The sequence below is a fragment of the Sminthopsis crassicaudata genome, chromosome 5, assembly GCF_048593235.1.
Source record: "Sminthopsis crassicaudata isolate SCR6 chromosome 5, ASM4859323v1, whole genome shotgun sequence".
Lineage (NCBI taxonomy): Eukaryota > Metazoa > Chordata > Mammalia > Dasyuromorphia > Dasyuridae > Sminthopsis > Sminthopsis crassicaudata.
In genome coordinates, this window is record NC_133621.1 from 301994359 (window position 1) to 302018379 (window position 24021).

The 24021-nt window shown below is 49.5% G+C and overlaps 1 protein-coding gene and 1 long non-coding RNA gene across 3 annotated transcripts; one reads left to right on the top strand and one right to left on the bottom strand.

Annotated features, from left to right (window-relative positions):
* The first annotated feature begins 3079 nt into the window (after window positions 1–3079).
* LOC141544997 (uncharacterized) lies at window positions 3080–15401 on the top strand. The gene is made up of 3 exons (XR_012482847.1): window positions 3080–3154; window positions 14161–14310; window positions 15014–15401. It is a non-coding gene; the product is annotated as an uncharacterized LOC141544997 (long non-coding RNA).
* On the bottom strand, window positions 4867–22666 carry DESI1 (desumoylating isopeptidase 1). 2 transcript variants are annotated; one of them, XM_074271831.1, is made up of 6 exons: window positions 22311–22666; window positions 15307–15328; window positions 14218–14287; window positions 11712–11821; window positions 10842–10964; window positions 4867–5004 (listed from the first exon to the last, which is right to left on the bottom strand). In XM_074271831.1, the coding sequence occupies exons 1-6, from the start codon at window positions 22396–22398 to the stop codon at window positions 4971–4973; spliced, it is 447 nt and encodes a 148-aa protein (XP_074127932.1). In that variant the 5' UTR covers window positions 22399–22666; the 3' UTR covers window positions 4867–4970. The 2 variants fall into 2 exon arrangements, with proteins under 2 accessions (XP_074127932.1, XP_074127931.1); XM_074271830.1 differs by lacking the exon at window positions 4867–5004 and adding an exon at window positions 6857–9096 and having other exon boundaries at window positions 22311–22657.
* Window positions 22667–24021: the final 1355 nt, after the last annotated feature.

Genomic DNA, 24021 nt, shown 5'->3' on the forward strand with positions numbered 1-24021 from the left:
TAATAGATTTTTATTTTTCCAAATGCATGCAGAGATAGTTTTCAACATTCACCTTTGCAAAACCTTGTGTTCCAATTTTTTTTCTCCCTCCCTCTCCCCTCCTAAGGAATTGACTTATTCAGTGTTTTTTGTTTTATTGCATTTGGTCAATTGTATTTTTTAAGGAATTGTATTTTTCAGTCATTTTTTTTGTCTTTCCTTTTGTAAGCTGCTGACTCTCTCTTGCATACTTCTTTTTTTCCCCTAATTTTTCTTCTACCTCTCTTGCCTTTTAAAATTTTCTGTGAATACTTCTGAGAAGTCTTTTTGGGTTTGAAAACAATATGCATCATGCTTTGAGATTTCCCACATGGGCATTTTGTCCTCTTGTGAGATGGTGTTTTGGTCTTCCCTTTTACCATAGCTTTCTGTGGTTAATGGTTTTCTGTTTCTTGTTCATTTTCTTTTTTCCAATTTTGTGATTTTTAAGGCTCCTGTGGTATAGGGGGCACTATCCCAAGCTTCTTGTGATGCTCTGAGCTTTGGCTTTGAGGACAGGAGCTCCTTGGGTTTGGCATCTTGCTCACAGCACAGGATAGCCCTACCTGTTCTTACCAGGCAACAGCTTGGTTTCCTAGGTTGGCAACTTGCTTTCTGTTCTGGGATTGGAGGCTGCCCCATGAGTCTACTCTGCTACTAAGTCAGGACCAAGGGTCTCAGTTGTTGATCTGCTGATTAAGATCCTCTCACTGGTTTTGCTGGACCGTCTGAGCTAGGCTGAAACTCCTCTTTCATTCCATTCTGGCCTTTCTTGAAGTTCTTCTCATCTGTCTTGAACCAGAGAATGGTTTTATCCTATCAGATGTTATTCAGAGGCTTGGTTTCTTGTAGTTTTAGAGGGAAAGTGGGAAAGCTTGAACAGCTTTTGTTCACTCCTGTCATCTTGACTTCACCCTTGGAACTGGGCCTGATTCCTATTTCTTAACATTGAAGAGAAGGAAGACCCAAACTTTATATCCAAGGTTTGACCTCCTTTCCAATAAATGCCTATTCCATAATGAACATACTTAATAAAAAGCAACCCCCACCAACCCATTTATTCAAACCAAGAGCAAAAACAGAAATCAGAGAAAATATGCATATTGAGATATAATATTGTTTCTCCTTTTGGGATTGCCCAGCTCAACTCAGTTGAACCTCCAAGTTCAACCAAGAGAGTCCCCAGGGTCATCCAAAGATGAAGATTCCCTAAAGTCTCTAGTAGAGCAGGAGGAGGAATAGGGACATGAGAGAGACTGCCCAGCTCTCATGCCAATGTCTTTCCAGCCTTTCTCTCCCTCCAGTGATCTGAAGAGATGCTGGCATTGTACATCTCTCCAACTCTCTTTCTCTGTCTCTCTCTCCTTCCCTCTCTCCCTCCCTCCCCCCTCAAAGCTGGGTGCTAGAAGAATCCCAGATATTTCTCTCATTTCGCCCTCTCCATAGCCCTACTCTGGCCTTCAGATAAATGAGGGTGAAGGTCCTATCCCAATGGACTTTGGCCAAGTCTCTTCTATAATACATACTATAGTCTCTACTATAATATGTCTCTAATATAATATTCAATTGATTTGACTGATTCACTTGGTTTCTGGTTGTGAAAATGCTAGAATTTTGAGGGCAGTTAGATGGCACAGTGAAAAGAGCACCACAATAAAAATGATATAATCACCAAAAAAATTTAAAAAGAAAGAGCACCAGTCCTGAAGTCAGGAGGACCTGAGTTCAAATCTGACATCAGACACTTAACACTTCCTAGCTGTGTGACCCTGTGTAAGTCACTTAATCCTGATCACCTTAAAAGAAAATGCTAATTTCTACTTTTTCTGTTATTTGCTTGCATTTTTTGTTTTCCTTCTCAGGTTTTTCTTTCTTTCTAGATCCAATTTTCCTTATGCAGCAAGATAACTATATAAATATGTATACATATATTGGATTGAACATTTTGGGACTACCTGCCATCTAGGGGAGGGAATTTTAAAAAGGATTTCCTGTAAAATAAAATGCTAGAATTTGGGATGTATCTTGGTGGTTTATGGGGCAGGAAAAGGCATTGCATAGTGAGGTAAGTGGAGAACAGACCCAGGCCACCTTGACCTTTGACCCACCTTGGCCGTATGGCTCTCTGTGTATTCCAGGGAGCTCTGACTGGTGCTGAGTTTCCGAGGGGGTGCACCCCCTACATCTCAGCCCCCAGGATCTAGCATACAGAAAATACCCAGAAAGCCTTGGTGAGTGGAATTCCACAGACTGGAGTAGGAGGTGAGTGCTGTTGTTATTATCGGAGCTGGAAGGGATTTTAGTCGCCCTCCTGCTCCTGAGAAGGCACCTCAGACTCAGAAGGGAAGGCTTGGGCAGGCTCAAGCTGGACCCACTTGTACTGAGGATGAAAGGGATTGAGGAGTGCTCTTCCTGCTCCTGAGGAGGCGAGCCGGCCTTAAGGGAGCACCGCTATGGGGAGGCCCAGACAAGTCCTCCCCCTTCCCATTCCCTGGCCCCTCCAAAATCTGCCATGGGACAGCTGGGACAAGCAAGGGTGTGGGGCCTTCCTCCCCTTGGGCAGCTTCTAGCTTGCCAGCCCTATGTCCCTAGTGCTGCTCCCTGAACTGAGCAGCCTGTGGTTCCATCACTATGGTACCCTCTCCTGGGTCCCTCCTTCCTCTGCCACGGCGTCCCTCAGCCTGCCGCCTCCCATTGGAACCCGAAGCACTGGCCGGACTCTCTAGGGGTATGCTGCCTTTCTCCCCACATCCCAGGCCCCTAAGTCCCAAGACATGGCTGGGCCTGGCCCTTTAAGGCAGAGCTGGTATCATAGCAACCTGTGCTTGGCCCAGTCCCCAAGTGGCTCGGGAGAGATTGGGGACCTGGGGCTGTGCAGCAAGACACCCCTGCCCCAAACATGGGAGGAAGGAGGTAGGCAGAGGGACCAAGACAGTGCAAAGTGGAGGAGAAGCCAGTGAGACTCCCTCCAACAAGTGCCCTGGGGGGACTCAGTTTCCTCTCTATGAAAATGTGGACAGGAGGATCCAGGAGCATCAGCTCAAGCCCAGACCCTGCGATGCGGCCAGAGAGGCTCGGGCTTCCTGGAGACGTGGGCCATCACCACAAAGGGTTCAGCCGCGCCATCGCCTGAAAGGTAGGCAAGCTCCCACTGGGGGCATCTCTGTTCCTGAAGCCCAAGGTGAAGCTGGGCCTAACCCTTGGCAGTGGGGGAGTAGCTTGGCCTGGGTCTGGCCACAGGCTGCTGGGGGCCCACAAACTTCCCCTACATGCTCATTATGTGCCAGCCACCATCCAGAGAAAGGCAGGAAGCCCGTCCTCATGGCGGTCACCTTCTGGGGGAGACGTTAAGAGCAGGATCCACCGAGAGCAGTCTCGGAAGGGAAGGACTCAGAAGGAGGCCCCGAGGAAAGACCCCCAGCACCAGGCAGCATTGGGGCTGGGCCAGGAAGGAAAGCCAGGAGGTAGCAGGCTTGGAGAGGCTGGGCACGGAGAGCAGCCAATGCCCAGGGACAGGGACGAGTTGTGGAAAGAGAGGAAAGGGCTCGACTGCTAGGGGGGCTGGGGTCAGGGACCGAGTTGGAATACGGCCTCGGAGACTAGTTGTGTGACCCTGCGGAGTCACTCCCCCTGTTGCCTTTGTTTCCTCACCTGTAAAATGGAGATAATAGCCCCTCCTAGGACTGTGGTTTGGATCAAATGCGGTAGTAAACATTATTCCTTTTCTTCACCCTCTAATGACAAATGGAAGGATTTCTATTTGATCCTGAAGGCAACAGGAAGCCCCTGGAACGGTCAGACTTGGGTGGATGTTGGGGGGTGTCCAGAGGGTGTCTGCCTGCTCCATCCCTTCCCTGCCATGGCCCTCCTCCGTGGGGGGGGGGGGGTCCGAAGGCCTGAGGCTCAGCAAGTTTTGAGGGATATTCTCAACCCAATGTCTTTTTCCCCCTTTGGGGGAAACTCTGCAGTGTCTGGGCCCCACTCCCCCATCCCTGTCACACACGCTCCTGTCACTTGTCTGTCTCTGGGACTGCAGGAGTGGTAGGGGGTCAAAGACCCTTGGGACTGGATGCAGATTTAAATCTCAGCTCTGCTCTCCCTGTGGGCCATGTGAACATGTCTCGCTCCATAGAACAAAGGAGACAGCTGCAAGGACTCTGAGGGTCCTTCTGACCCCTGCCCCGCCTCTGTACCCATGCTTTGGTCTCCAGGCCATCCTTCATGCTGGTCACTCGCCAGGGAAGGTCTTCCCCCATCGTTCCCCCGTCCCCCCATCTGGATTCTGCTCCTCCTTCCAGGCCTGGCTCCCTTCCGGAGGGCTCTTTGCTCCCACCTAGAAGGCGGCTTGTCTTGTCTGTCTTTGGGCTAGGCGGTGAGCAGGCTTCCTCGCCTTTGTGCTCCCTATCACACAGTGAGCGTGCCCTAGGGAGGCCGCTGACAAAGGTGGAGCCGATTCAAGCCCACAATTATGTCACAAGTGCTTACTGGGTCCTGGGGGGGGAAGGGTTTGGCGTGAATGAGGCAAAATCATCTGCCTTCAAAGGGACCCGTCCCAGATACAAGAAGCACAACAGGCAGCGCCTGTGCTCTGCCTTAGTGGGGGGTCCCAGGAGAAGTGTTCAGGACTGGACCAAGGAGGGAAGGCTTCTTGGAGGAGGCTTTGAGGGTTTTAGGATGCACGGAACAGTCTGGGCAGACTCCCGGCGCCGGAGAGGACGCTGAGACCGAAGGCTGCTGGGAGCCTTTTTGCCTCTGTCTCCCAGTGCTGAGCGCAGTGCCTGGCACCTGGCAGATGCCCGCGGAAGGCTTACTGACTGACCGTTCTAAATGCCCCGGCACTAAAAACGCCGGCAGAGATTAGCCTTTACTGAGGAGGCTCCCTTCCGTAGGGATAATGCAGAGGTCTGAGGATGGACATGGGGGAGTGAAGAAATAGTCGGCCGGCCTTGATCTCAGTGAGATGAGAGGCTAAGTTGCTGTGGAGGGCTGGAAGAGAGAAGCAAAAGTTGGGAGTGGTTATTGTGAGGAAGGAGACCCAGCCCAGGGGTCTGCTTTCAGGCCTCACCGGGAGACTCAGTCTATCCACCTGAAAAATGGAATAGTACCAGATCTGATTCCAAGGCCGCCTAGTCCTCTACAGCCTCCCTCCTCCTCCCAGGCTCCCAGCCTGCTGCCCCAGAGTGTCCATTAGGGGTTGTCTGGTTAGAGCTCTAGGCTAATAAGGCTTCTGGATGGAAAGAGGCTGCCAATTCTCCTCAGGGGACCAGGGCTGGGGGAGCCTGGAAGGACATCTCGGGCATCCCTCTTCTCTGCACTGCCATAGCAACACTGGGATCCTCTGACCTCCTGCCCCCCACTCTGTTTGGGCAAAAGGTAAATAGCTCATTTAGCTCGCCAGAGGGACAGAATTGGGACTACAAGCCGGGACTTCTCTTGCACAATTCATTTCACTGGCCCAGGGGCTCCCCTCCCTTTCTCTGCACCACACCCCCTCCCAGGTACGCTCCTTCTCCTCCCGGTCTGAGTTCCCCCTCCCATTTTTCTCTATCCATTCCCTTTCCTTCTCTTAGTCTCCATGGCGTTAAAGGCAGCATGGAACCTGCTTGGATGGACCCGCATCCCCACCCAGTGGCCACAGCGGTCACTGCAGCCTAGCCCTGATCTGAAGCCGCCCTGGGATAGGGTGGGAGCTAACATTTACACACACACACACACACACACACACACACACACACACACGGATGCATGTGTGTGCCCATGTATGTACGTACACACTCACACTCTCTCCTTGGTTTTTTACATCACCAGCATCCCCGAGAGCTAACTCATAGAACGAGGGAATATATATATTTAAAAGAAATCAGTAAATCCAGTGGCCGTACTAAAAAGGGGAAGGCCCATCTGATGTCCTGCAAGGGGTCCCCAGCCCTGCGGAGGAGCTGGCTGCACCGGCACCTCCTTAACACTTGTCTGGGGTAGTGGGATCTGTTCCCTTTGCCTGTCACATCTCTTCCCTGTTCCCCGGCTGTTCTCCTCGAGCTACTGTGTTCTTAGGTCCAACTTCCCTGCTTCTCGGTTGGCAAAGTCCTCATTCCTTCCCTGTGCCAGTCTATTTGGTCGAAGGGTCCCTTTGGTCTCCATTCTTTACTGCGCAAGGGGACTTGCTCCCTGAATGTGGAAGAGGTGGATGGTAGGGTGGAATCTCTAGGGCGATAGGCACTCATTTGCATAATTCCAAAGCGGCCACCCGGCTTCGCCCTTCTAGCAGCAAGGCCCAGATTAAAGTGCCCATCTGCCCACAGCCTTTTAAGTTCCATCTTCTGTCATCTTGGATAATTTGCCAGACAGGAGGTCTGTGTGACAGTTCTCTTCCTATCAGTGATCTGGTGCGTACTTTCAGGTGGTGGTTAAGAGACGGAGAGAGATTTGTAAAGCACTGATTAGCTTCTGGCACAACATCTGGCACACAGTGGGTGGTCTCTAAATGCAAGGGAGGGGGACTGCCATCTAAAATGGAACTGAACTGGGATCAGAAGAGCTGTCCTCAGGGGCAGCTAGGTGGTGCAGTGGAGAGAGCACCAGCCTTGAATTCAGGAGGACCTGAGTTCAAATCTGGTCTCAGACAGACACAACACTTCCTAGCTGTGTGACCCTGGGCAAGTCACTTAACCCCAGCCACAAAAACAAAAACAAAAAAAAAAAAGAAGAGCTGTCCTCTACCCTGAAGCAAACAGGCACTAAGGCAGGTGAGTGGTATCTTGGGTACCTTAAATGGAAATTGCTGGACTAGCAAGGTGCCCGCTCCCCTTTTCCCCCACAAGAAACAGGACACACATGGTGAGTGGGTGGTAGACCCAAGTTTATTGCATTATAGAAACAGATCAGCTAGCAAACACCTCCATCCCAGATACAGTTACTCACTTGGCTTACTTGAGGGGAAAAGGGATATGGCAGAGTACAGGCTTCATTTCAGGAAGGGAGAGGTGCCCGGCCCAACGGTTTGCCCCCTTCCTGAGGCCTAGGGGCCCTCGTGGGCCCCTAGGCAAGTCCCAGAGGGCACAGTCCTGAGTCTGGAGTCAATAGAGACATTTGTCTGGGGGGAGGGGAGGCCGAGCAGCGCTGACCCAGTGCCTGAGCTTTGAGAAGTCAACGGTCACTTAGTTATCACAAAGGTGCATGAAATTAAGCTGCCACTCGGACAGAGGATGAGACATGTACGTTTGGCCACGGACAATGCAGGGGTTTGTTCTGTGCAACAATGCTTAACTGTTAAAGGGGCTTTTTTTCTCTTTTTCAGGGGAGGGAGATGAGAGGGAAGATCAGAAATACTCAATTGGAAAAAAAGATTTAACAATTTTCAAACTAACAATTTTCAAACCAAGCTCCACCCTCACACCTCCCTAACAGAGGGCTTCTTCTGCATGAGGCAGTTGTGTCTGCACTAGCTCCCAAGCTCCTAATTTGCTTTTCTTGCCCATTCTCCAGTGCTCCCTCAGCCCACCAGGGGATGACTGTGACTTGGACCCAGCCCAGGATGACTTTCCCTATGGAGAGCCGAGACATGTTCAGTGCTTCCAAGCACTGGGAAGTGCATGTTACGTTCCTGCCTCTGGACGGAACAAAAGAGGTGGAGAGTGGCCCAGAGAACAAAAGCAGCCCAGTGGGGAGGCCTGATCCCATGACTACTAAGGTTCTTTCTGCTGCCACTCAGGCTGGCAGGGAAGAAGCCAGGGCCAAGCCCATGATGTGCTGCTGCTCTCCTCGGGGCCCCAAAGCTGCCCCACCTCACCCTCCAGTACCAGGCCCAGGCCCATGAGTGAGAACTGGGCTGTTCTTGCTCAATCAGCACATCCTGGGACCTCAGCCCTGGCTGTCCCCGAGCCACTGTTGGTCACATGTGGAACACCTGAGGCAGGCTACAATCTGAGGGTTGCTTCCCCTCAATGAGCTATGGAGATACAAAGTTTGGGCTGGTGGGGGCCGTGAATGGGAGTGGAGGCAGAGATCAGGGGCCTAAAGTTCTGGGCTGCAGCATAGTCAGAGGGGAGCTGGAGCTTGTATTTACAGCCTGTGAGGCTCATAAAGAAGGGGGAGCAGAGCTTCCCAGAGAACAGGACCCTCCGGACTCGCTCCTACCAGGCAGTCAGAAGGTGGCTCCGCTACTCCTGCAGCCGGGTTCCCAATGGGGGAAAAACTCCCCAGTGTGTCTCCAAAATGCTTCTAGGGCAGCGGGAGCATTTATCTCAGACACACCATGCTAACCTCCCTTGCCACCTAGATTCTGCGCCATCTCTCCTTTGGACACCTGGAGCGACACCGCCTGAGGCCGGGGAGCACTCTCCCTTCTGCTGCCCAGGTATGGCTACTGGGGGTGGTAATCAAGGCTGTACCCGATCATCAAGGGACCTCGGTTTGCACTTGCGACAGCCTTGGCCTGTGCTAAGCACAAAGCTGGCAGGGGTCTACCGAGGGGCGATGAGCCGAGGCAAGGGTCTCCTTCCTTCCTGAGTTTGCTATGCAGTCAGCCTTGACTCCTGCCCCTGTGGCCACGTGGCCTGGCCCCACCACTCACCTGCCTCCCCCCACGAGGAGCCCCCCGGGCCTGGGGCTCTAGCTGGGCAATCTTTCCCTGGGCCTGGAGGCCAGGTCTGCCCCAAGGGGCCCCGCCTTCTTCTGGTTCCGCAGCCTCCCCCTTCTGCGGAGTGGGGGACGCTTAGCATACAGCGTCAAAAGTGAACTCACAGACAAGACAGCCTTAATAAATTAGTATAATACTGTTAGAAGGGATGGCATTGGTTCTGGTTTTTAGCAGCATTGTCCTACATGCAGCCCGATGATCTCCTTCCCTGGGAAATTTAAAAAGCCGTCCCCTGGTTGTTAGCTCTGATGTAAAATTATAAAATAGAAATCTGGTAGGGTTTGTTTTTTTAAAAAGGAAAAGCCCTGGAGAGTCGACGACGGCGAGGCACTCCCTCCTAGGCCCGTTAGCTCTGGCTGTTGGGTCTGCCAAAGGTGTTCCCACCAGGGGGCTGGATCTGGATGGAATCCAGGAGGGGCCGCAGGGCCTGTCCGAAGGGCCTGCGGAGAAGACGAGAGAGGAGGGAAGACTTCGGCCACCGCTCGCTCTCCTCCAGCACCGGGGCACGGACAGCAACCTTGCCCCTTCCTGGGGCACTTGGTGACCCCGACTTTTTCTTAGAAATCCCTCCACTTCCAGGCTGGGGGGAGCACAGGACTGACCTTTCCTCCCTGTCCCCTCCCAGAAGCTCCCAGGGCTGCTTGGATCAGGCTGAGGGACCAACCCGGCTAGAAATCCTCCTTCAAGGAGGTCCCCTCAGGACACGTAGTGGGGGCCCTCGCTCGCGTCACTTCCTCGAAGCACTACTCTGCTCCCTAAAAGAATCTGGCTCAAGGAATTCATCAGCATCCCTCTGACAAGACAGAAGTTGGGAGCCTTTTAGAGCTTGCTCTAAGACACAAGCACACCTCAAGAACCCACTCAAGCTCTTCAAACTCTCCGAGGACAAGTTGTTGCTTCTGAAAACTTGGCTCATGTGCTCAGAGAGGGCCCTATGAGGAGTGAACTAGGCAGGGCCAAAGGGCAGAGCCCCACCCCCATACCAACACACCCAAGCAGAGAACCTGGCACAGCACCATCTTCCTCAAGTCTGCCCCGGTACCCAAAACAGGACCTCTCGGGCCTCTCCTGGCACCAGAAGATAGGGGTGAGCCCTGGGAAGGAAGAAGCACCCGCATCAACCCTACCGGGGCTGCCCTAGGTCCGACTGGCAGCTGGGGCTCTACCTGATCTGCCCCCAGGTCACCCAAAGGAGCCAACAGACAAACGGAGGTGGGCTTCAGGTTGAGTTGGCACTAACGAGCCAGCAGACAGTCTGACGTGGGGAAGGCCCCAGAGGCCATAAGCACATGAGCGCTGGGTCCCGTCCTGCCAGGTGCTCATGCTCTAGGTCCTCCGCTTTTGTCTGGCTGATATCTATTCCCAACCACTGTCCTTGCTGGGCTGCCACACCCCCAAGGGAGCCGGGGTCTCCTCCAAGAGACACGTTTTTGGGCATGTGAGTGATCACTGTCTTCCTGGGAACAAGCAGCGTCTTTGGCTGATCAAGGGCCCCGGAGTTGGCCCCAAGCTTCTGTCCTCTATCCTACAATCCCTAGATTGTAGCCTAGAATCTACAATTCTAGATGTAGTCTAGAATGACTGGGGGACAGTGTTGGAGAAAGGACTGTGCTGTTTATTACCAGCAATCCAGATCAGCTCAGCCCTCAGGTACCCTCACCTGTACAATGGGGACAATCCTAGCCCTTCCCAATTCACCGGAGCACTGGGGTGAGCGTCAGAGAGGGGTAAAAAAAGGGAGCTCGGTGGGCGCCGGAGAAGCATGGACAAGGACATCCTACGCCTGTGAGTTTCTGGAGGTCCTTCCCACCACCCCTGCCCTGATCCAGAAAGTAGCTGCCAGAATCCTGGCCCGCCAAGGCAGCGAGTGGCCGAAGGCCCTTCATTCTCGCTGCACCTACGGCTCCCTCTCAGGCCAAGGAGCCAGGCGCCCAGCCACACCTTCCTAGTGCCAGTCCTTTTCTGATTGCATGGACACACCCCTGCCTCCGGTGGGCAGAGGCCCAGTGAGGACAGCCCCAGGCTTCTGCAGAGCCGCCCACTGATGCCCAGCAGGCGCCCCCTGGGCTTGTAGTCACTACTCTCTGCCCTTGCCCCATCCACATCGGGCTGAAATGAGCCATGCGGTACGTGCTGGCCACTGCCAGGCCCCCCAATGAGAGGCAGGGACAGGGGCAGTACTCACGTGGAGAGGACTTCAGAGGGAAGGTCCGTGATGTAAGAGGGAATCTTCTTTCCAGTCAGAAATTGGGCCACTTCATTGCTGAATGTGTTACAGTTGTGTTCAAAGAGATTGTAGGCCTCGCCTCTGTCCGTGGAAAGGGGGAGATAAGCCGTGAGCACCCCAAAATGGAACACTGGCTACAAGTCGGCAAGGGCAGGCTTCTCCCAGTCTCCTGGGAAAGGCCCCAGCTCCAGACCTGAGCCCATGTGGAGCTCAGCCCCCTTCTCCGTAATACAGGAAAAAGCCGTCTGCAGGCCCTCTTTATTTCACAAGTCTATGGGGATCAAAGGAGAAAGCCCAGGGAAATAGTGCTTAGCTAATTAAACTTGGGGCCCAGCCTGGCTCTACCCCTCACTACCTGCTTGAGCAAGTCACTTCCTTCTCTGAAACGTGACTTACTCTTCTGTAAAACAAGCAGGTTGGACCTGACCAGCACTTTCCAAACCACAAATCAGAGAACCCCAGAGCTCCAAGAAATGGGGATCAGGATTTTGTGAGAACAATTCCATGTGGACATATGAATTTTGTCTACAACCTAGTCCCAGGTACCCTCCCTTTTAGTGGGATAATCTGAAAATAGGCTCTGAGGGGTCTCCCAGGTCTGCCTACTCCCTGCCCCCTCCCTCCCGGCTCATGACCAACATTGATTGAAGCCCCCAAATGTTTTGTGGCTGAGAGAATCTGGGAAGCCGCAATGTGAGGGTGTGGCAGGTGTGACACCCCTTGTCCAAGTTAGCCAGGTTGGGCTATAAAAGCCCCTTGAATCACTATCTCTGCCATGCTCCCTCTTCACCCTGATCCAGACTTGCCCCCACGGTTTCTGTGACTTACCGGAACAGGGACTCCCCCAGGGAGGACAGGTATTCCAGGAAGATTTCTTCGGTAACTTCAGTGCTTCCTACTTCTACTACTGAGTCAGGGGGCCCAAGCAGTGTCCCTCCCTGCAAAGGCAAGTCAACAGGCAAGTCATTAGCCTCATCACTAACCTCTGGGAATTTCCCTAGAACCTCTGAAAAGGGAGGACTGGACCACAAAATATTCTATCTAGAGCTGGAAGGACTACTGAGGTCACTGAGACCAGGTCACTCCTTATGTAGACAGGAAGGGATATGTGAGATAAAAAGGAACAGAGCCATAATTGAAGTACTCCAGGAAGCCCAGAAACACAAAGCAAACTCAATCCACAGCCCCGTTTTAGCCTTCCAATTCTCTCAGACAAACGGATCACGCTGGCAGACCCTGACAACTGTCCAGTTAAGTGAGGCTGAGTAGCCTGAGGGGCTCCAAGCACTTTGCAGGGCCCATTTCCTGGCTTTCTGCCTCTCCTCATGCTAAACAGAAAGGCTGCCTTGTTCTTTAAATTTAAAAAAAAATTTTCCCCACATACTTATACATGAACATTTAGAAAGACAAAAGAATTAAAAAACCCATTTATAAAGCCATGCATGCCTATCATGTAGAACTTAAGTTTATATTAAACAACCCAAAGCCTGTCCCATTCTGAACTCACTTCCCGTCTCCTCTGGTCAAGTTTCCAAATGTTTCATGTCATAATTTTTTTTACATGATTATTTCTACAGCCTTAAGAAGATCTCCCTCTTAACAAATCAACAGTGCAAACCAACACAGTGGCCCCATCTGAAAGTGCACAACACCCGTGTCTCCAGTCCAGCAATTGCTGCCGAGGGCTGACGGGTGGACTTCTAAAGTGGGACTGCTCACTGCCCTGGCCAGAGTTCTTAAGTAGACCAAAGTGCTTCCATTACATTACTGTGATCACTGGGAAAATCAGTACGGTTCTGCTTATTTAACCTGGCATAAATCAAATGGGCCTCCATCTCCCCATTTCCCCCAATCCACGGTCATCATTGTTTAGAGCACAAGAACATCCAACTTTGTCAACCACTCCCTGACTAAAAGCATCCCGCTGTGTTTCCAGTAGATCAAAAAGTCCTGCTCTATACACTCTGGTGCCTCTATTCCTCCCTGGCTTTGTTGAGGGTATATGCCTTCCACTGAAACCATTACGCACACCCAGTAGCAGGACTTTTGGGTCCAGTAGTTCCCAGTTGCTTTTTAAGATGAGTGGCCCTTTTAACAGCCCTATCCTCATGTATTAAAGCACCTCTCCTTCCTCCTGAAGCCCTTTCACAATTGGCTTCTTCAAAAAACTAATGATTGTGAACCAAACTGAGGGTTATGCTGCTATTTTTAGTGTGACTCACAGCAGGTACTTGCTGGTGACTTTATTCTTACTATTTCCCATGGTTGCTGATGGCTTGCATTTCCGTCAGAAAATGATTCTTGTTCTTACCCATGTATATCAATTTCCTCTACCTATTTTCCTTGGGCTTTCCACATTTTAGATATCAAAACTTTAGAAAAATAATGTACTTCAAAGATTTTTTGTTTCCCTTCTAGCTGCATGGATCATGCTTTTGGTTTTAATAGAATCAAAATCATTCACCTGAACTTGTGGTCATCTTTATACCTTGCTTAAATTATGGTTTTTCCTCTGGCCACAACTGTGAAAAAAAGTCTTTCCTTTTCCTATAATCTATTAACTATATCCACTTGGAGCTTACAGTAGTATATATTGTGATGGCTTAAAACCTGATTTCCACCAGACTTGTTTTCTAATGCAGGTTGCTTCTCCATTTTCATGGTAAGTGTGGTGCTTGATTCTCTGAATCAGTAACAGAAGGTGCTTCATTTAATTGTCCATTTTTCTATAGCCATACCCATGAAAAAATATGCCATTTCTCCTTTTGGAAATTCAAGAGGCAAAAAGTATGGCCAATATCTTTTGTGGCAGGCAAGTTATTAATATTAGTAGTATCTTTTATTTGAAAGGTTGAGCCAAACAATGGCTGGTTTGAAGTGTTGATTGTCCCCATAGTAGTATATGATTACATCGCAGGCATGAGGATCACCTGATTACTCCAGAGTGCCAAGGGAAGACACAATCAAGAGTGTTAGGCAATGAAAGAAAGGACCTCAATGGATCCAGTCTCATTGATGAAACTTCCCTTCTCCACCAGGGCAGACAACAGTTCAGATCCACCTTTGAGCGCCAAATGATTTTGGTCCATATCTCTTTATAAATCCTCTAGAGAAGATCTACCCAATAACCAGCCCACACTCACAACTTCAGCAGACTGGCAAGCATACCCCTAAGCAATGGTATAAGATAGTATGTAAGAAAGTCTCAGAAATGTAGATTTAAAGTTCTATGGCATTCAGTGGAATCTGTTGAGTAACTCAATCCATTCTCCTTTAGGAATCACACAGGGATCAGAGGCAGCAAGGGAAAGGGTCCCAGAGAGGAGGCACTTACAGGGGGACAGCTGGAAATGCCTCCACTGCCGAAGAAGAATTCATCCTTGTGAACAACTATGGAGGTGTGCCTGCAGTGGAGAAGGAAGAAACCGTAAGTGGGACACTCAAATTCACAGATAAACACATAGGTTTTAAATGAAGGTACAGCTATGCCCAGATAGAAACAATTCTGTTAAGATTCACAAAAAGTGGCACCTGTGGCTTGCCTTATTGGCAGGGGAAAACTGGGGGGAGGAGATTGTTTCTCAGTCATCTCCAGACCATTTTCTGGAATGGAAGCCTGCAAAGTGCACAGTTAACCAAATCAAACTAAATCAACAACCCAAGCCTGCCTCCACCTCAAAGTGGCAGGTATGGCAGGGCGGGGAGAATGGAATTGGGAAGCCAGCTTGTGAAGCCTTTCAATGAGATGCTTGGGCTTCCCCCCAAGGGCGTTTCAAGAATATGGCTCTGCATGGTACGTTGATCCTAACGCCTTTGCAACTTCCTTCCCAGCTACCCTGGGTCGGTTTTGAAAGAGGGCCAAATGAGACTGAATATGGACCAATTCCATGGAAAAATGCCCACACACTGGTACTGAGTTCTAGGCTGAATAATAATGGTCATCCTGAGATTTAACTCGAGGGTAAGCTCATTTCCCTGGGGTGCTCAGTTCAGGGCATGGCAGAGGGGGACACTATGCTGCAAGAGCATGAGGTATAAAACTGAAATAGGAGGTTACAAGGCTAAGAGCTTCGTAGGCTTGGCTGTAATGGGACCTGATTCCTCTCCGCCCCTCCAAACTCAATTCACAGAACATCAGGGCTGGACATAACCATAAAGATGAAAGAACTGGGGCCAGGAGAAGGCACAAAGCTAGCAAAGGCCAACAACCAGAATCCAGGCCAAGGTCATTCATTATACCATGCTACTTCTTGGAATGGAGTCAACACATCTTCAAAGCTTAAAATAAATGGAAAGTGGATCTACGTGTCAAGTTAGAAGCTACAAATTGTTTGGGGACTGCAGCAGATTCCACGGCATGGTGGCACTTGCCTGTTCCATAAAACAATCAACCCAGTCAAGACTGAAAAGCTCAACTACTTACCAGATGCCTTCCAGCTGTTTCCCTGTGGAAAAAAAAAAGACATTAAATATAACTATGTGAGACTGAGCTATGTGAACTTACTAATAACTACCAACAAAAACAAATAATCCAAATAAAAAAAAAATTAAAATCAATTACAATAAACTCCTATCACTAGGTCAAAAAGTTTGACCAGTTTTATTAACTCTTAATGGCTACTGTTGATATGGCTCTCCTCTTTGGAGCCCCAATAATGTACTAGAGGATTTACTCCTCCCTTCCATTCCCAGCCACCAAACCTTGCCACGTGGTTTCTATGTGCTAAGAGCTTCTGCTAGAACTCAGATTTCTTTTTAACGCAATTCTAACATAACCCAGTTAACATATTCACTAGATTATATTCCAGGTCTATAAAAAGGTTTAAAATTCTTGGCCCATAATGTGGAATTTCAGTTTAAACACTGGAGATGGGAGTGAAGGGGAGAGGGAGATAGAGTGGGAAATGATTATAGGTCACAATAAAGAACTAAATAGAATCCTAAATAAACATACTGACACGGATGTATCCCAATGCTAAGTAAGAGTGTTCTACCCTGTGCCTTGGCTCATCTCTGCATAATCTCCAGCCACACTTATTGTACCTACTACCATGGAAAAAGGGAAATCTGCTTCCTTCTAGCTAAGGCCCAAGAAGCTTCCAGAAAATGGTAGAGAACCTGTGAAAACCTCTCATTTACGTGGAACTAATGACATTTACCTTCCAAAGTAAACTATGAAATCTAGGATGGAAACCCTTGTTCCTTTTTTAAGGTCTTTACTGATATATTTTTCTTCTTTAGAAAGAAAATTAATTTTAAAAAATGACTCTTCCCTCAGTGACTTCATCTACTGCTAACAAATTATTGCACATTTTAGATGAAAAGGGCTTAAAATCCTCCCCAAAGTAATAACAGGATGAATGCTGAATTTAGGACTTAGTAGAAAGGGAAAAAGAAATAAATTTCAACAATTTAGCTAATGGAGCTGTCACATATCTACATTTCATCCTTGTGCTGCTAAAACCAGATGTACAAGGCCATGTTTAACAGAACTGCCCAAAGTTATTAAGGGCCTGCCCTGAGGATAGAGTCTTGAGCTGACTATCAGAAACCCAAAGATGAGGCTGGAATGGTGCCCGCCTCCTTCATTCTACTGAGAAATATGGTACATACAAAGATGGAGGTAGCGATCCCAAGATCATTTTAGGAAGGAGCGGCGCCTGGGAGGTCTGGTGCATCAGAGAAGGCTGAATCTGGGAAGAGAGAGAATCTGACAGCTAAAGATGAGCAGGGATCCCAGGAAAGGTCTATGGCTTGTGGGAGAGATGGCCCATCTCTGAACCACAGGACCATAGACAGTCTACTGGCTGGAACGTCGAGTGGATGACAGGCAGTAACATGGACTAATAAAGCTGAAAAGAAAGACAAGGCTGCACAAGGCTTTATATGATGAGGTAATGAAAAGTCTGAATTTTGTCCTTGAAGCAGGAGGTTTTATAATGGAAATGATATTTAGTCAGTCACACCTGCCCTTTAGGAAGATAAATTTAGAAACTAGAAGAGATGGAAAGTGAGGAAGACCAACCAGGGAAAGGCCTGAACTAAGATGGTAGTTCTTTGTGACTGAGGGGAGAGGGCAATATAAACTTCACTGAAATCGGTAACTGATTCGTTTACAGTGGGCAAAGGGGGGAGTGAGGTTCTGTCTTGTCAGCTTCTCTCTGCTGCCCAATCCTGCCAGTTATCTGTCTCACTGATATGGGCCAAGGTGGCACAAGGGAGTCTAAGAGAATCTAGAAACGGATCAGGACTCCAAACACAACATGCTCAAGCGGCCAAGAATTTTATTTTACTCATGTGTCAAAAGGATACATCATTAGTGTAATTTCAAGGGAAAACAGAAATTGCTGTGATAAAAGTGACAAAAATCTTTACAGATGTGTACTTCTTTATCAATACCACCGTTTGTTTCTGGTTTTTTCCTGGTCAACCTTTATGAGAAGGAGCTATGAAAGAAGGGCAGGAACAGGGACTCTAAGGACTGACCTATGTCTGGAGTCCTAGAGTGACCCAGGATGGAGGATTCTGGGGAAGCAAAGCCCTGACTAGTTGGCTGAGTCAGCCAGTTACCATCTCCCCATTTACTTCCCAATATACTTAATGTTTGCTTTATGGAATGGAACCTGGAAAAGCAGCAGCATCAAAAACCTCTCAATATTCTGTCCCAGGCCAGATGATAAGGGGAAGGTCTCCTAGAGGGTGAGTTATGACTTCAAAAAATGGGTCCTTGTTTCCTGCTCTGAGCCCACTGGCTAAAGGTGGCTGAGAAATGGGGATAGAGTGAAAGGAGTAATTCTTCAGCAGAAACAATGAAGCAGATCAACTTTGGGCATAAGAAAGTATGGCATGAAATCAAAATGGCATCTTGGGGCTTATTTGAATTCCCATCTCCTAGATTAAGTGATCCTGAACAAGTGACATAGCCTTAGTTCCCTCCTATGTAATGGCCTCTCCCAGCTTATAAAGGTAAAAAGCTTTATGCCACTTGCCACTTTAAAAACTCTGAAAGATACAGGTTTTTCCAGCAAAGGAATGAATTTTTCTTAATAAATAATCCACCAGTGAGTTCCTTCTCATAGTGCTTGAGGGGATTATATTATATCAGGATTGTTAGTGTCTGTTAATAATTTTTAATTAGGTTATCCCTTGCAGCAAATTGACCCAGAAAAGGAGGTGTGTTAATGTTATCTCCATTTTACAGATGAAGAAATTGCATTACAGTACACTTATATCAGGCTGCTTACTATCTTGGGTGTGGAGGAAAAAGGGGAGAGAGGGAGAAATTAATTTGGAACTCAAAACTTAAAAACAACAACTACAACAACAAAAACCCCAATGTTAAAAATTGTTTCTAAATGTATGGGGGGAAAATATTTAAAAAATTACTTTAGTGACATACATATCAAAACAGTCCAGACAATGAATCCAACACAGAATCTGAAAGATGGTTATTAAAGCATGAAAAAAAATCCAAACAGGTTTAACTGGATCATTATCTGCAAGGCCATGCTGGCCCAGTCTCTTATTGGCACTCATTGCTTTGAGCAAACAATCTTGAATTTTCTTATGAGCAGTCGTATAACTCGTGAATCATGTTTATAAATCACAAAAGATTGCAAACTTCATGAAGGAAGGCTCTCTCTTTGGTATCATTCCCCCCCCCCCCCCCGAATCTACCTGGGACATAAGAGGATTATTTTTTAAAATTCAGCTGAGGCATAAAACATACAACCTAAGTCCCTATGTCCTTGGATCACAGGAATAATTTTGAGATGGGCTTGCCAAAAAAATCTGAAAGTAAATCCTGTATTGCAGCAGGCATGCATCTCAAATGGAGCAAAGGAGGGCAAAGTTTCCCTTGTCCTGAGAAGACTCTATTTTATGCCTTTTATGCCCCTTAACACAGAAAGAAGTTACCAGATTCACAGAGCAGTACTAAAGGGAAGGACCAAAGGGCAATCAGAATAGTAGATTTTGTTTCGCTTATGGGAATTAGAGGGTGACTTGACTTGTCAGGAAGAGGTGATCCCCAAGAGAAAAGGAAGCTAACACAGCATGACTGAGAACAAATGAAGCAAAAGTTAAGGTGATACATAAATGAAGAGTGACTTTCTTAACTGATATGTTCCTATACACAAATTTCCATTCCCTTTATGATTTTCAGTGGGTAGATGGTAGGTTAAGGATATTTTCTTTTTTATGGGGGATAGGTTGCTTGATTATGTAGTTCATGGAAGACTTTTATCACCAAAATGAACAATGAGTAAACCAACAAAAACAGAGTCCCATTGAAATAAAGCATATTGGCTAAAAACAGCAGAGAATGTTAGTTAAAACCGAAAAATCTTAATAATGGAAACTTAGGTCTGAACGCCAATTTCCCCCTCTCCTTTATATAGGACATGAAAAGCTGTGATGTTTATGTTCTTTGATAAATGTTAAAATTTGGACAAACTTTCATTAGCTTGGATATATGTTGGCAGAAAGCGAAAATTCAGTCTGACCTCAATGAATATGAAATTTATACTTCAATGACCTCAAAAAACAAAACAACAACCAAAAAAACCCCAAACCCACAAACAAGAGGAGGGAGAGCAGTTTTACTACGTGTTTTACACTTATGAGGAGTATAAGCACTAAGAAACAGCTCTTAAGGAGCATTTCTTCAGCCAGTGATGTACTGTGGGGAAGGGATGTCCTCTGAGAAAGCGGCTCCATGAACCTTAAAACTAAAGATATTAATAACATTGTCCAAAGGCTGTACCATGCTGGGAAGGAACAGGCAATAAGATAATGACCTCATTTATTGCAATTCTGATTTTATTCTGTAACGTTGATAGAGAAAAATCCAGGGAAGAAGCACTAAAATCCTTAGAGGGATGGGGGAGGAGAAGAGGATGGCTTTATGAGGGCAAACTAAAAATATCAGGACAACGCAAAATGGAAGAAAACTGGGAAGAAAATGATAGAAATCTAAAAAATTATGAATGACAAAGGTAATGTTAATGTAAATCCTCAAAGATTTATTTTCAGCTTGAACAATGGAGGCATTCATTTTCATCTCTGAACAACAATGGCTAACTTCACTGGCCCAAACAGCAGAAAAAGTACTGGCTCTAGAACCAGGGGACATGGTTCAAATTCTGTCTCAGATGCTCATTACCTATGACGTTGGGGGGCAAGCCATCGGCTTAGTTTCCCCCTCTGTAAAACGGAGGGGTTGGAAAGCAATGTTTGACTTGACAGCCCTGGAGGTCCCTTCCAGCCAAGCCTGGTCCCCTGTTTTTGAAAGGGAGACTGGACAAGCACAAGGTGGAAGAAGAGAACCCCCATTTATAAAACTAGCCCTCTGTGGCTGAGAAGTGCTTCCTCACAATAATCCTGGGAAATGAGTGGTAATGGTTTGGTTTTGCTTTTGCTTTGCCATTTAACAGATGAAAAAACTGAGATTTGTCCAGCTAATAAGTAGCAGGAGCAAGAATTTAAAACCCGTCTCCTGCCTTCAAAGAGCACTGGAATGACAACAGATAGAGAAGGCAATTGGCCAAATAAAAGGAAGTTGGCCCTGCTCCAAAGCACAGCAGATTCATTGCCCAGATAGACGTTTTTAAATGACAAAACCATTACTGAGGCCACGAAGAGAAAGTATCCGTGAAGAGGAGGGAGGGACAGACACACACTGTGGCTGGAAGTGAGAACTGCTTCTGATCTAAAATGGCTTTAAAGCTTGGGAGAAAACTCAAATAATATGTCTGGTCTTCAGTTCCAAAGGTTACTGTCCCAACGTTCAGGAGGCCTAGGGGAGAAGGAGAGGCCCCCTCAGAGCCACCCAGAGGCGATGAAGAAGTGGGCCCCGGTGGAAATCTCCCCAGTCTGGGAAGCACAGAGTTGTCCAAATTCCCTTTTCCGTGCATCTAGGAAACCTACCTAGCAATTTACTTTCTCATTATGAGCGGGCAAACCACACGGCTCCAATCCAAGAATTCTGTTTATTTTTTGTAACCAGACAGCAATCATAAGTGACTGGGGACACTGCTCCTTCCTCCATGACGCTTTTCAGTCTCAATGAAGTGACTGTCACACTTCCTGTATTTTTCTTTAGCAATAGTCAAAATTATGTTCAACTCAAGTTAAAACTGGACAAGGATTAAGAACCCGTCTATAGGAGCAGCTTTTCAGCCCCGACTTTTGGGCCCCCAGCACATGGAAAGCAAAAGTCCATGGGGGATGCTAGTGTGAGGGAGGGCGGCCCAGGAAGCACACGCAGCTCTAAGGGGATCTACTGTCTGGGGCGTTCTGCAAGGACGGCTCCAAGGAAATGGAATTAGAAATTGTTTTACTCCACAGAATTCTGATGAATGCCATCACATCCCATTAGGTCTTGTCCATATAATTTATATTTTTCTTTTTAGAAACCAGGTAATTTCATGCATTTCCCAATCCCCTTCCAAGCTAATCTTATTTCTCCCCTAATTTGGCAGCAACTCCCCCCCTCCCAATCTCTGACCACAAATCACTTCCTCTCTTCCAAAACTTCGAGATCTTCCCGCAAGCCCAGCCCTCTTCTCTCCAGAGCCCGAGCTCCGCTTCCCGACTAGCCCCAACTCTGCTCTAGGCGGGTCAAAAGCGGTGCAACCTCCCCTTGCTCCCCTCGCCCCCGTCCACCCCAGACGCAGAGCTCTTTTGGCGGGTCAAAGGCGGCGCATCATCCCGTGCCCCCATCCCGGACTCAGACGGATCCAAGGCGGTGCATCCTTCCCCGCCCCCCCAGGCTTTTCTCGGAGGGTCACAGATGGCTCGCCCTCCCACCCCTCCTTCCCCCCACGCCCTGGGCTCAGATCTCTCGGCGGGTCACAGGCATCCTCTGGCACCCTCCACCCTGGGCCCAGCCTTTCTGGGCAGCTTACAGGCGGTTTATCCTCTCGTGCCTCCCATGCCCCCCACCCTGGGCCAGAGTTCTCTCGGTGCCCCTTCCAGCACTGAGGCTACAGGGTCCAGTCCAGTTTGTAAACGTTGCAGTTTGCTGATTGGTCCCCTGGCTGAGCCTGCATCCTGAAGTGCGAGAGAGCAGCACTGGGGGAGGGGAGCAGGGCGTCCCGGGGAGCTGCCCCTCCCCCCTCCCCAGCCCACGGGGGAGGGGCAACCCCTGCCCTGGACCCCAGGATACCCCCTCCCCCCACGCCTCTCCTCGCCTTACGAAGACAACCACCGAGGACCACGCAGACCGGCAGTGACGAACCCAAGGTCACCAAAGCAGGGAGCTCGCACCGCCTCCCCAAAGTCTGGGCCTCCCGGGGCGGGGACCGCAGGACACCCAAGTCTTGGGTCTTCGCCTCCCCTGCCTCCCCCTCCCCCGCAGCGGCCTCGGTCTCCGCTCGCCCGGGCAGCCAGCAGGCGCTCAATAAATGCAGATACGGGGGCGCTCACCCAGCATGATGGGGCTCAGGCGCCGGGCCAGGCCCTTGGACAGGTCGTACACGTACAGCTTCACCGGGTACAGGTTCGTCGGCTCCATCGACGCCGGCTGCGACCCCAAGGGTAGCGGCGGCGAGTGCGGCGGCGGCGGCGTCGTCTTCTCCGTTTTAGTGCCGCACCGACCGGGGCGGTGGGCAGAGGCCCTGCGGCGTCGGGGGCTGGGAGACTCGGGCCGGCGCTGCGCTGCGCGGGCTGCTCAGCCGCACGGGGCCGCACGCGCCCCGGCAACGCCGACTGTGAGGTGACAGAGGGCCGAGGGGCGGGATGCCGCCCGGGCCCGACTGCGCGTGCGCGACACTGCCCACGCCGTGGCGCTCCGCCCCCTGGTCCGCCCGGCGACGTCACGGCCCCGAACGAAAGGGGAAGGAGGCCGAGGACCTACTGCGCATGTGCACCGAGCCCTCCGCGCAGCCGGGGACGGGGAGAACCGAGGTCTGCCGCGCATGTCCACCGTAGCTACCTGTCCGTTTTCAGTTCGGATGATGGTGGGGTTTGGCAGGGCGCCTCCAAAAGAGGAACTGCCCTGCGAATGTGCTATTAACAGGGCAGCTAGTGCCCGCCTGGAGACGCGTCTTCCCGAGTTCAACTCTGGCCTCTGACACACTAGTTTGTGATGCCGGGAAAGTCACTTAACTCTGTTTTCCTCGATTTCCTCATCTCTAAAATGAGCTGAAGAAGGAAAAGGCGAGCCGCCGTAGCTCCTTCGCCAAGAAAATCCCAAGTGCGAGTCAGACAAGAGCGGAAAACTGGGGAACTACAACACTGGGCCACAACCAGGGGGCGGCGCCGCGAAGCGGAGGGGAGGGGAATGAGGGAACGAGGATCCTATTGCGCAAGCGCGGCACCGCCCCAACCCAACCCGAAAACAACCGCCGGGGGCGGGGCCTTGTCGATTTTACCGCGGCGTGTGTGGCGTATGGGACTTTTGCGCATGTGTAAGACGAAACTTTTTCCCACGCCTACAAAGGGGTGGGGCTCCTCCCGGAAGAGAGTCGCCCAGGTAGTGGGAGAGTTGGAGGCGAAGGTGTTTTACGCGCTTGTGGTCTTCGCTTCTTTTGGCATTTCACCCATCGGGTAACTGAAACTGTGGCTCTGAGGGAAATGTAGACGGCGAGATTCTCACCCTCTTTCCCCACCAGCTATGTAGTACCTCCACTCCTTCCAGCCACTTTGTACTTATTTTGCATATGTGAAGCCACGTGCCACACCCATGCCTCCCTTCACTTAAGTTTTTGTGTCCTCGATGCGCAGGCGCGCTGCGAGTACTTTATTGTTCACGCTTCGAGACTGCTTCCCAGGCTGCCGCTGCGCCACTACCCGCCTCGTCAATCGTGGGTACTTATAAGTGTTTGTCTTTCGGGTGCCGACTGGGTCGTGGTGCAAGTGCCTTCTGCGCCCGTCCGAACTACTCTCACTCTTTAATAGGCGGCTCATTCCAGGCTCTGGATTCAATATGAAGGCTGCCCCTGTCCTAGAGGAGGGATTTATTGTCAGGAAAATCAACATGCACACAGAAAAAGATACGGAGTGACTTTGTGGGTGGGAGGACTGACTGCTCCGGCCATCGGGATGAATTTCCTGCAAAAGGAACAAGTTTTACGGGAAGAGAGTGAGGGGCCGCAGAGGGAAAGGAGCCGGGCCTTACTCTCTGCGCATGTGCACC

Bases quoted from the DNA above. Each gene is read 5' to 3' on its own strand.
- DESI1 (XM_074271830.1), bottom strand. From the start codon at position 22,398: ATGGAGCCGACGAACCTGTACCCGGTGAAGCTGTACGTGTACGACCTG. The intron at 10,965-11,711 runs GTAAGTCACAGA...TTCCACGGACAG, and splicing joins CTGGGGGAGTCCCTGTTCCG to AGGCGAGGCCTACAATCTCT. The intron at 9,097-10,841 runs GTGAGTACTGCC...TCTTCTCCGCAG, and splicing joins CCCTCTGAAGTCCTCTCCAC to GCCCTTCGGACAGGCCCTGC.